The following is an 11,808-nucleotide window of genomic DNA, read 5'->3' as shown; positions in this document are numbered from 1 at the left end:
ATTCAAAACCTCCAACACCCTAAATCCATTGGTACAATGCACTGTATTTGAGGACTCAGCATATGTAATAGATTTACCTCTATCCTTTGAAGCTTTGCTCACTTTAGTCCACGTCTCTTCATCATGTTCAGCAGTTCTAATCCATGTCTTTCCTTCATCTCCATTAGCTTTACTCGTTGTTGTTTCTTTCCTTGGTGTAGAGACCTCAACAGGGATTTCGTGTTTTCTCTCCTGTTGAGGCTTAGGCTGCCATTTTTTCTTCTTGACCCCATTTCCACATTGATGCCCTATCTTCTGACATTGAGGCTTAGGCTTAGGTTGCATCATTTTCCGACCATCTTTATCCTTGATAGCAATTGCTTCCACCAATTTTCTAGTAATGTCGACCTCCACTAACATCCTGGCATAGGAAACTCCGAGTTTGTGGGTAGTGCATTCATTAGTAACCATGGGTGTACCAATGGCAATGCCAATTTTGTTAAGGCTTCGTTCGCCCTAAAGATACAACGGGAGCTTGGGAAGTTTTATCCATATCGGTATGGTTCGTAGCATGTCCTGCTTCAGACTAAAATCAGGTCTCCACTCTTTGAGTACCACCGGCTTGCTTCTTATTGTATAGGGACCCTTCATCACCACCACTTCCATATCGTCATGTGATTTGAATCTTAGCAGGAAGTACCCATCATCGTGATAATACAAGTCTGGCAGCTGCACAAAATTCCAGTTTCTCTCCATGAAATTCTTAATCGTATTCATGCTGAGGTCACCCCCCAGCACATATAGGATTAGGGCATTTTCCCAATATCTAATTTCAGATTCGATGTCCTCATCCTCAATCTCGATTTCAATTTGTCCCTCTACCATTTTCGGTGCCACATAAGACATCATCCTTCCTTTTGTTGGATTTCGATTCTCACTTATCACGTCAACCCATAATCTTCTCGCCTCTTGATTTCCTTTCGGATCATCTTTAGGGGTTTCCACCTCTTTGGATCTCTCCTCAATCAGCTTTTCCCCATCCAGTTTGTTCTCATCTTCAATCTCATCATGCTTCCCTGTTTCCATCTCCGATTGTGGTTCAGGCGAATTCTGATTCTTCGTTGACGAAGGCACCGTGGATTTCGGACGCCCTCGCCCTCGCCCTCGTCGTCGCCGTCATCAAAAAAATTATATATATATATATATATATATATATATATATACACACACTTTTATAATCATCCAAATTAAAGATAAAGATTGCATATTTCATCATTTTGTAAATTTTATTATCCAATTTTTTCCCGTACATTTTACTAACATATTCTTTAAATTTTTTTTCATTATTCATTGATCCGTTAAATATGAAACAAAGTTATGTTGTAATTTTTACAAAACGATGTCGCTCGGTTTCTAACACAGTATTGAAATATAAAATAGGTTAAATTACTCATTTGGTCCCTATAGTTTTATGATTTTTACTTTTTTAGTCTCTATAGTTTGAAAGTGATCTTTTTAGTCCTTATAGTTTACATTTTAATTCTCTTTTAGTCCATATAATTTTGAAAGTGGTCTTTTTAGTCTCTATAGTTTCATGATTCTTACTCTTTTAGTCCCTATAATTTTTAAATTACAGGGACTAAAAGAGAATTAAAATATAAATCATAAGGACTAAAAAATACTTTTAAACTAAAAGGCTAGAAGAGAATTAAAATGTAAAAATTATAAGGACTAAAAAGATAAAAATCACGAAATTATAAGGACTAAATGAGTAATTTAACCTATAAAATAAAGATGATTGTAAAGTGAAGAGGAAAAATGCAATAGTAAAATTTGTAAAATGATGAGTGAAGTGATGGAATGTATGATTAACCCAAATTAACAAAAGAGATCCTGAATAACAGTAATAGTAACAGTAAGCAAGCATTATTAACCATCATCATCATCCTTGTTCCTAGCACAAACTTTACCCAACGATTCCATTTACTGCTGCTACTACCGCCCAAAAGTTATCTTCCGCAAATTCCACCCTTTCGATTCACATTCTCTCTCTCAAACCTGCTTTCTCAAACACCCATGTGGAGAGGGTGAGGAGCAGAAGAAACCCTTCAAATGGAAAAACTCTGAAATTAGGGTTTTGGTTTCCCCCAAAGGGAGAGAAGGAAAAAAGAAAGAAGGAAGGAGGGAGGGGATGATGAAACGGCTGTTGGGTGGGCCCGGGACGATTAGCGGGTTCCTGTTGAGGTTCGGCCAATGCGCCTTCGGTGCCGCTTCGATTGCTATTATGGTCACTTCCTTTGGCTTCTCTAGCTACACCGCTTTCTGGTATTCCACTATTTTTCTCTCTCTTTTTTTTTTCTTTTTAAAAAAAGTTAAATTAAATTAAAATTGATGCTTGTGGCGTGTTTGGGGGGGGGGGGGGGGGGGGGGGGAGGGTTAGTGCTTCATTTCTAGATTAAGGAAAATGTTTGCGGAAATGAGTAAGTGACCTTTTGGGGGAATGTTACCTGAAAATCTCAATTTTTTGGCTTTGCTTCCAAACATGGCTTTAGTAAACTTTCACGGTTGGTTGTGGTTTTGTTACGATCTTTGATATCGCGGAAAACTGCGGACAAATATGGATGATGCGGCCACAATTGCGGAGATTTCGAAAACCTTTTAATTGTGGAAGTTTCGAAGCTTTGGCCTTTAGTACCTGGAAATCAGATAGTGATAACAATACGGTGTAACCGTAAGTGGCGTGGGTATCAAATAAAATAGAAGGGGTAAGTGAAAATGGAATTTTCAATTGAAGGATGTGGTGGGGTCCTATTGAACATGGGCGTGGAAAATTCAAGGGTGGACTTAGTGTGAGAATTTGCTTGAAAAACTTTTTTTTCTTAAAAAGAAAATGATTTACCCTAATTTTAAAGGGGTGATGAACTGATTCTTTCCAGTGAAAATGAGTTACACTTGTTTTAAAGATGATGTTTATTGCTTTGTTCGTTCCAAATTTTCCACCTACTGAATTGACCACGTGTGCTTGGATGGATGTTGGCAAAATTGATTTTGGTTAGAATTGATTTTGAAGTGATGTGGTTTATTTTTGGATGTTTTATTATAGAATCAAGTTATGAGGAAAATTCAGCACAAAATTTTGGATTTAGTCAAAAGCTACTCAAAGTTGCTTCAATCCATAATCGATTCTAAATACTTCTCCAATGTGAAACCAAACATGTGAAAATGATTCGAAAATCAATTATGGACCCAAAATCAATTCTCCAACACCAAACCAAACACGCACCTCATCTGTTCACACAGATCTCTTGGAGGAGGCCAAATAATTATAGGGAGAGTAAACTGACCCAGACCAGTAAATGAAATTACAAGAACATAAGGGTGAAGATGTGTTAGATTTCAGTCTAGAATGTAGATAGGTTATGATGATGAGGGCTCTTGAATTAACTGTGTTTGAGGCTTGTTATCCCTCCATTTTAACTAGGTTCTAGGTGCATGAACTTGATTCAACCAGGATGATACACAAGCCCCCAGCTCAGCGCTCTCTGGAGGGTACAAAGTCCCCTATGGCATTGAGAAACTTTCATAGACATTTTGATGTTTACTGCAATGTGGACTAATTGGTTCTTTTTTAGCAAGATGATTCTGATGTGCTTAAAAGGGATATATTCTGTGTATTATTTTTAGTTCTTAGTTTAAACAGAATATAACCCATGATGGCTTTTACTATTTCTCAAATCTTTGCTGGTGTATTTGGGTAAACAGCTTAATTAAGCATTTGTTCAATAAGCCATTATCTCATGAGAGCTTATGTCATAAATTTGACCATGAAACTTGTTGAAATGGACTATAAATAGCTTATTTTAATAAACTTTATCATGAAACTTATTGAAATTAGAATCAGCTAAATTATAGGAGTTATATGAGCCATTTTCATAAGCTCAAACAAACTCAATAAGATCTTCTAACACACCCTAATATTAATTTATTTCTTGTTTCATGGTTTAAGATAACGTTGAAAGTTTGAGTGAACCAGATCTAAACTAAGGTTATGTTTGGAATCAGCTAAAATTGGAAATGACTCGATTATAGTTATTTTGATTCAGAAATCAAATTTTATGTTTGGAAATCATTAAGAGTGAGATTTGAATTTATTAGAAAATCAAATAGCTTGGAACTCATCAATGTGGAAATCAAATTGATTTGATTACAGTTTATTATTTTACTTATAAGTGGTAGGCTAAAAAGCTAATAAGGAAAAAATAGTTTATTTATTTAAAAACAAAATCCAATCCTGCTAATTTGATAGGATTTCTACATTAAAATGAATAAAATCTATGGAATTTCACTTAACAAAATCAGTTCATATTTTTTAAAATCCATTTTTAATGTTTCCAAACACATAAGGAGGACAAGATTTTTTGAACTTCACTATATGCTGTTGTTTTTTGCAGTTTAAAAAATGTCATCTCTCATCTTGGATCGTGGTAAGATTGTAAGAGCCTCACACTACATTATGCATGGCATTTTTGAACAATGGCATGATTTGATCGTGCTTGTAGTAAGTTAGAATTTAGAAACTAGTTTAGGCCTGTTGTATTTTTAATTCTTCTAGAATATTCTAGGTTGAGGCGTCAAAATGAGTTTGGGCTGCCCATGGACCATTCCTTTGGCTTATAGACTAGCTCATTTAACCCTGTAAATGGGGTGGGCTGGATAAAATTTTTGGAAACCTATTTAGCATGTAACCATGCCAGCAGTGAGCTTTTGAGTCCTTGAAGCCCCATTACATTTTCATCTCTAAATCAATCTCTATTATAGTATTATGACAACGTGAGGTGCTTTTTCAATTCAATTATTACAGTGTTCTTATCAAATATATCTTCACCCGTCTTGAAGATGCTCAGATTCTTATTTGCACTAGAAATTAGTTTGATTATTTTGTTTTGTTCCAAATCCTTATGGTATGGTGATGATTTTCTATATTAATATATATGCTTAGTTGATTATTTTGAAACTGAGCAATGAATGAGTGTAAAATTAGCCTTAACCCTTGAGATTCGAGAATTCTTAGGGGTCTGGTCTAATGGGAATAAGAGGAATTGATTGCTTATTCCTGCCAGAATAGTTTGGTTAATTTAGTGCGAGGACTTCTTTGTCGTGTGTAACATGCTAATGGTTTTTATTTTTTTATTTTTGTGTGTGTGTGTGTATGCCATGGGCATTGTTGTAACTTGTAAGTAGTGTTTAAGTCATTTGTTGTCTGCACTGGATTCTCAGATAGCATTGTTTACTACTTAATGTTATTTTCTTTTGTTTTTCTATTAAGTAGAAAGTGATTCCTTTATTATTATTATTTTTTTATTTTTTGTCTTAAATAGATTTCATATTTACTAGTAAACGTAACTCTCTGGTTCTTCCCTGCATCTTCAGCTATTTAATTGCATCAATGGGACTTCAAGTGCTCTGGAGCTTTGGACTCGCATGCCTTGATATTTATGCTTTGAGGAGAAAGAGAGACCTACAAAATCCAATTCTTGTCAGCCTGTTTGTTGTTGGTGATTGGGTAATAATCATGCCACTTTCCTTATCTTTTTCGTATTTTTGTGTGGAAAAATAATTTTAGAGGACAATAACGTGCTTAAACATAATCATCATCAGTTCATCATTTAATATTGAACATCATTTGCTCCTCTATTAACCATGTACTAATTCAGAATAGTGTTTCTCTATTTGGTTTATCTTGTTAATCTTAAAAACTTTGGTGAAGTATTGACAAGATCATTGGGCTTTGATTTCTGAATTATATGTTGTAATAATGATGGAATTGGAATCAATATTTTCCCTTTTCTTCTATGGCGCAATTGTTTTTATATTTTGATGAAAATTGAGGTGACTAGCCTGGTGAGATCATATCAGTGATTTATGAAATGCAGGTAACAGCGACTTTGTCACTTGCTGCCGCATGCTCATCAGCTGGAATCGTAGTATTATATGCAAGAGACCTGACTGTATGTGCGACTAGTAAGCGTCTCACGTGCAACAGGTACCAGGTTTCTGTAGCCATGGCTTTTCTCACCTGGGTTCTCACAGCGATGTCATCGCATGTGATGTTCTGGATCTTGGCCTCAGTCTAGCTTGACGTATTTTCTTTGCTAGACACAAGAGACCAACATAGATATCACCGTATCTTTGATAGCTCTTGTAAATTTTGATGTATCATTACCTGTCATGACATGTGGGCAAAATATTCCCTCTTGTCCCTTCTCAAAACTTTGATTGATTTTCCATTTTTCAATCTTGCCGCGCACGCCTTTCTAAGTCTAGATATAGATTCTGGTTAAATGTAAGCCTTGGACATGATCTGTAAACTTCCCTATTGTAGCCAAGATGTTCTCTTTGTGCTGGGTGCATGCGGTTGTATATATTCTTGTTTTTTTCTTTTTTGTCTACAATGACGGCATTGAAAATTAAACCTAAATCTTCAGGCATTTACTAAACTCCTATCACAAGGGCGACCCTAGTGGGATTGTATATATTCTTATTTACTGCCTGTAAAACATGGAAAGCAATTGGAGTCACGCTACTATAATTTAGAATTCAGCATATATACAAATTGCCTATAGTCTTTTACTTAGATTGAGTTATTTTTAGGTTTAATTGCACTTTTTATCCTCAATTTTTTTTTCATTTTTGGTGAATTTTACCTTCTACACAGAAATTTGGTGTATTTTACTTTTAATTTTTAAAAAATTTGTGAATTTTATCTCATTATTTATCCATTAATAAATACAAAAATTAGACGTAAAATTTATATATAAAAAAATAAAGTTAGGGATACAGTTTGCTAAAAAATAAAAAAATAAAAATTTAGTAGTTTAAAAAGTGTTATTATGTTAAGAGTGAATTGATGAAAGATAAAATTTACAAATTTTTTAAAAATTTGGGATAAAATTGTTAAATTAATTTATTGGAAGTAAAATATGTCAAAAACTGAAAAATTGAGAGGAAAAAGTATAATTAAGCCTTGTTTTGAATGCTTGAAAAGTATAGGATAAAATTTGGCATCTATGGAATATATGCTTTCAAACATTTCGTTATTGTATCGTTCTATGACAACAATGTATAATTCCAAGGTTTGCACTTCGTCTTGGACAAAATAATGTGCTGGGCTAGTAGCATCAAACACAGTCCATATGTGTAACTTTCAACCATCTCCGTTCTGCCTGTGTGGCATCGTAATATTCAATTTATCTGCATCTCACCACCTTAGTAGTTAGTAGTTATTTGACAGGTTTCACTAGATGAAGACATAAAGTACACAATCTTGCTCTTTGTCTTTGTTTCACTTAATTGTATTAAATTCCACATAATTGAACTTGTATCTTAAAATAGGGTTTCTTAACACAATGTCACACTTATTAGTTATATTTTAGGATAAATTATGTTTTAGGTCTCTCTAAAAGCACTAATGTTTGAATTTGATTTCTCTAAAAATTTTAGTTTTATTTTAGTAATTCTTACTTTTACATGTATTTTTTTTCTCATTCTAGACTCTATTTAAGTATTTTTTTTTATCGTTATATTAACTAAAACAGTTTAAGAATCAAAAGTCACACATTTCAAATTCAAATAGACGAAAAAATATATTTTAAAATTAGAGAAATAAAAATGATATGAAAAATTTTAGAGGGACAAATTTAAATACTAGTCATTTTAGAGGAACATGAACCATATTTAATCCTTATTTTTACTTTTTTTTTTGCTATAACTTATTTTTACTATTTGTTTCTCTCACATTAGGTTGCCATATATAAATGTCACCTAAAAGGTATATATTCACTTTCGCTTTAATGAACGTGGACCCTAATTAGAAGTTGCATTAAGTACACAGACCATGATAGCTTCTAACACTAATAAGACATTACCTCATTCCTCGACATTATGGTTCAATATTATGCTTTCTTCCAAATTCTTTTTTATTTTTTTTGTGCGCTCCATTAGCCTTGCGTTGATCACATTTTGTTCCTATATGATTCCACTTGTGTGCTTTAAAATCATTCCTCAATCCTCATTGGTCATAGCACTGTTCCATGATAACAAAATAACGTATTATTATTACCTTGCATCCAGGGAAAAAAAATATTATTCTCAAGTTTACACTTCTTCAAGGACTAAATAAATATTATTAATCCCCGTCCCCAATATTATACAATTTATTATGTGACTTGCTCTTCATCTCTCTCTCTTTTATTATATTATATTGTGAAAAATTCAAGTTTTACATTTGTTAAAAATAAAATCAAGTTAGAGGATATAAGTGAAGAGTAATCCTCACCCATTGAGCTAGCTTTTGAAATTGAGTTAGACCTAAACTCATATTTTAAAATTCTAAAATGATATCACAGTATATTCAAAATTAATCAAAAGGGTCACCCACCATTAATATCTATGCAACAAGCCCAAGAACTTAAATCTTCATGTATTTACCTCAACTTCTTACCAATAATCCAATCTTAACAATTTGTATTTTGGTTCACATGTTCAACACCAATTCATTATTTTAGAACCAAACATGCTATTAATAGTTAGATTTTTTAATTTCTTATTCTATGTCAAGTTAAATGTTTAAGATTTTTTCGCGGAAGAAATAGATCACTTATTATATTACTAGGAAATATAAAGTTTATATTATAAGATATGATCCATGATTAAGGTATGTTTGACAAACTTTTATTAAATTTAAAGTAACTTTTTTAAGTTAAAGTTAAAGACAAGAACTTTAAAAAATAAGTAGAAGTTATTTACTAAATTTCATTTTCTTTTAGCTTAAAAGTTTCTTTTAAGCTATTGTTAGATAATTCTTTTTAAAAAAAATTAACCCAACATATCATTTTTAGAAAAAAAACCAAAAAATAAATAAATTAGGCGAAAAACTACCTTAATATAAGATAAATTTTTCATGGAATCATTTTAGGTAAAAGCTTTCTATAAATTTATTAGATTAAAACATGTTTTAGTCTCAATAAAACTTATCATGCTTAATTTATATTTGCATAAAAATAAGTGAAATGCTTAATTTATATTTGCATAAAAATAAGTGAAATTGATCCTTGGGATGATTAGAGCATCTCTTTGATGGGCTAATGGAATCCAATGTTAGCACTAACACATTCTTCTTCAATTTCTCAATAGTTGCGTGGTTTTACTCCACACCATGCATACTTTCTTTTTTCCTTTTCCTTTTTTTTTTCTATACAATCTACAACATGCATACTTGACTCGTCATCCATCAGCTTATCACATCACTCGGGAAGTAATAATTGCAATTAGGTTCTACCCGTAGAAGACAACAAGAGAATAAAATCATAACACACAAGTAGTAGAGATGGATTTTAACTACTCGTGATATTAAGTGCTATTCCTTTCCAATTGCGACATTTCTAAAACATTCTTCTAGGGTTTTTAGAACTCCCCAAGAAGGGATGCTTCACCGATCACCACAACCACACAAGAGCTTTTCTAACCTACTATTCCATGTAGAGATTCATGAAATGAAACAATCAATCGATCCAAACATGTAGAGCTTTTCTAACCTAATATTGATGTCATATTCAATTACTGATTGAAAAGGATGTAATTGGTTAAGGTTTGATGGTCATCAAGATAATGAATGTTTGAAGATAAAAGATTAGTTTTGAAGATAAATTGATAAAAGCATGCTCCTAGAAAAAAAGGTAAATGAAGAATCATAAAAAATATATAATTTAGCATATAAAGATAGTCAATGATTTTTGGACAAAGAGTGCGAAGATACAGATGTCCACATCTTAGATAATTAATTCAAATAAGTTGTATACTTGTACAAATCTTATAATCTGTTATTAACGATTTTTTATTTGTAATTAATTGAAACTAAAACAAAATTCACTAATTTATTAAAAAATAAACATAAAATTTACTAATTTATTAGGGATCAAAATAAAATATCAAGGAAAAAAAATATTATTCTATAAGGGAGTCAATGTAAAATGAATTTGTTAGATAAAAAATACAAAAATTAAGTATTTATTAGAGATCAAAAAATATATTTAAGCCTTAATCAAATTTAACCATATTTATAAGGATTAAAAACATACGAATAATTTTTCATAAAAAATAACTTAAGTAGTTTATTATAAAAATTACACTGTTCCCACACATGACATAATCGCATAATAAGAAAAACAATCATAGAGCTGACAAAGAAATATATGTATGTTTTGTTCAAGATTATATAGATAATATAGTGTTAATTAGTTAATTACGTGAAGAAGAATTTTGAATTTTGATCTAGCATTCGTAACGGAAGATAAAGATTATTGGACTAAACAGTTTCAAATGAACCAAGAAGCTAAAATCAACAGGATATTAATCATCACAAGCAAAAATTTCAAGTGAAATTAGGTTTACACGTTGAAACTTCAATACATGCATATATTATACAATGAGCCAGCTTGAGAAGACAATTTCCTTTTGTACACGCCATCATCCACCAAACCTGATATATTTAAATAGTTGAAACATCTTTTTTATGGAAATCTTGTTAGATGATAATGACCCAAAGGTTTGACAAGATAGTTTCAACATATTCCTCAAATAATATACTCTCATTTTGCCTCTTACGACGTACACAGAAATTTAGTCTATTCTCTTATTCCTTTTTTTTTTTTTTGTGAACAATTCTCATAGAATCATACTTCAAATGGCAATAAAATCTAGGAAAAATCCTCTCTAGAAAACGGAGAAAAATAAAATCAATACTCAAAATAAAACGAACAAACAATTGCAATCTAATTATTCTACAAATTCACAGTTTCCATGAACCCCCCATTAGGTCAAGAAACACACCCATTCACTTGACACCGCACCCCCCCCCCCCCCCCCCCCCCCCCCCATCATGACAAATATTTACAATTGCAAAATACAACCATGCAAGCATAGGACTCCTTTGGTTATCCACATGCTTGCAAGTTCAAACATGGTCCCAAACTTTAACCATTTCAAAAGACAAACTTGAACACTTAACAACACAAGCAGTAATCACATTCTTGTACCAGAACATGTTGGTCTAGAAGTTCATGTTGGAACTCTAGGTGAATTCATGCCACGGTGTGGCGATTGAACACTGGAAGAAACTATGATTTGGGTTGAAGAAGAAGTACAAAGTTTGGAAGATGGTGAAGAAGCAGAAAAACCATAGTCTGACCCAAACGGAGAAGAAGCAGAGGTTTGAAACCGACCTGAGTCGCCGGGAAGTTTCATGTATGAGTAAGAAGGTGACTCACAAAGCCATGAACCAATAGGCCCTTGTTTCTCATTCTTGTATTGCATTACAGCTTTGTACACAAATGGAATTAGACCCTCCATTTTAATGTGTGATGATGAGGAAAAAACAGAGGAAAACAGAGCAAAAACAGAGAAAGTGAGATTTTGGGGGAGTTGGTTTGTGAATTGGATTGAAGGTGAGAGGAGAATAGAGAGGTTCTTGGGGTTTAAAGGTGTGGGTATCTATGATGACGTGGAGTAATAGCATGATTTGGAGTCTAACTCTTCACGCTAAGCCAGGAAGATTTCAACTCAAACCCACAAGGATATCTTGAAAGCTATGTGCCAAAAACCAAAAATGTTATTGAAATCATTTTGTGTTGATCCCACTTTTTTTTATTACTTTTTTAGTGGTTTGGTTTGATGTGATGGGGTTTGAGCTTTTAGAACAAGATTGGTTGGTTTGGATTTCATATCAAATTAGGGACTGATGAATGACTAATGAATTTTTTTTAGTAACTATGA

General features: G+C 32.7%; 2 protein-coding genes and 1 long non-coding RNA gene across 4 annotated transcripts; 1 reads left to right on the top strand and 2 right to left on the bottom strand.

Annotated features, from left to right (window-relative positions):
- Positions 1-1,827: 1,827 nt before the first annotated feature.
- Positions 1,828-2,811, bottom strand: LOC114406197. Its single transcript, XR_003665386.1, has 2 exons — positions 2,487-2,811; positions 1,828-2,337 (listed from the first exon to the last, which is right to left on the bottom strand). It is a non-coding gene; the product is annotated as an uncharacterized LOC114406197 (long non-coding RNA).
- Positions 1,850-6,464, top strand: LOC114406195 (CASP-like protein 5B2). 2 transcript variants are annotated; one of them, XM_028368838.1, is made up of 4 exons: positions 1,850-2,304; positions 4,431-4,463; positions 5,410-5,542; positions 5,913-6,464. In XM_028368838.1, the coding sequence occupies exons 1-4, from the start codon at positions 2,171-2,173 to the stop codon at positions 6,111-6,113; spliced, it is 501 nt and encodes a 166-aa protein (XP_028224639.1). In that variant the 5' UTR covers positions 1,850-2,170; the 3' UTR covers positions 6,114-6,464. The 2 variants fall into 2 exon arrangements, with proteins under 2 accessions (XP_028224639.1, XP_028224640.1); XM_028368839.1 differs by lacking the exon at positions 4,431-4,463 and having other exon boundaries at positions 1,867-2,304.
- A 3,967-nt stretch (positions 6,465-10,431) lies between these two features.
- Positions 10,432-11,575, bottom strand: LOC114406194. Its single transcript, XM_028368837.1, has one exon. It carries the CDS (start codon positions 11,383-11,385, stop codon positions 11,095-11,097), a length of 291 nt encoding a protein of 96 aa, XP_028224638.1. The 5' UTR covers positions 11,386-11,575; the 3' UTR covers positions 10,432-11,094.
- Between the last annotated feature and the right edge of the window lie 233 nt (positions 11,576-11,808).

This window comes from Glycine soja, chromosome 3, assembly GCF_004193775.1.
Source record: "Glycine soja cultivar W05 chromosome 3, ASM419377v2, whole genome shotgun sequence".
Classification (NCBI taxonomy): Eukaryota; Viridiplantae; Streptophyta; class Magnoliopsida; order Fabales; family Fabaceae; genus Glycine; species Glycine soja.
Note: the sequence above shows the minus strand (reverse complement) of the source record. Positions and strands in the feature narration are given on the sequence as shown.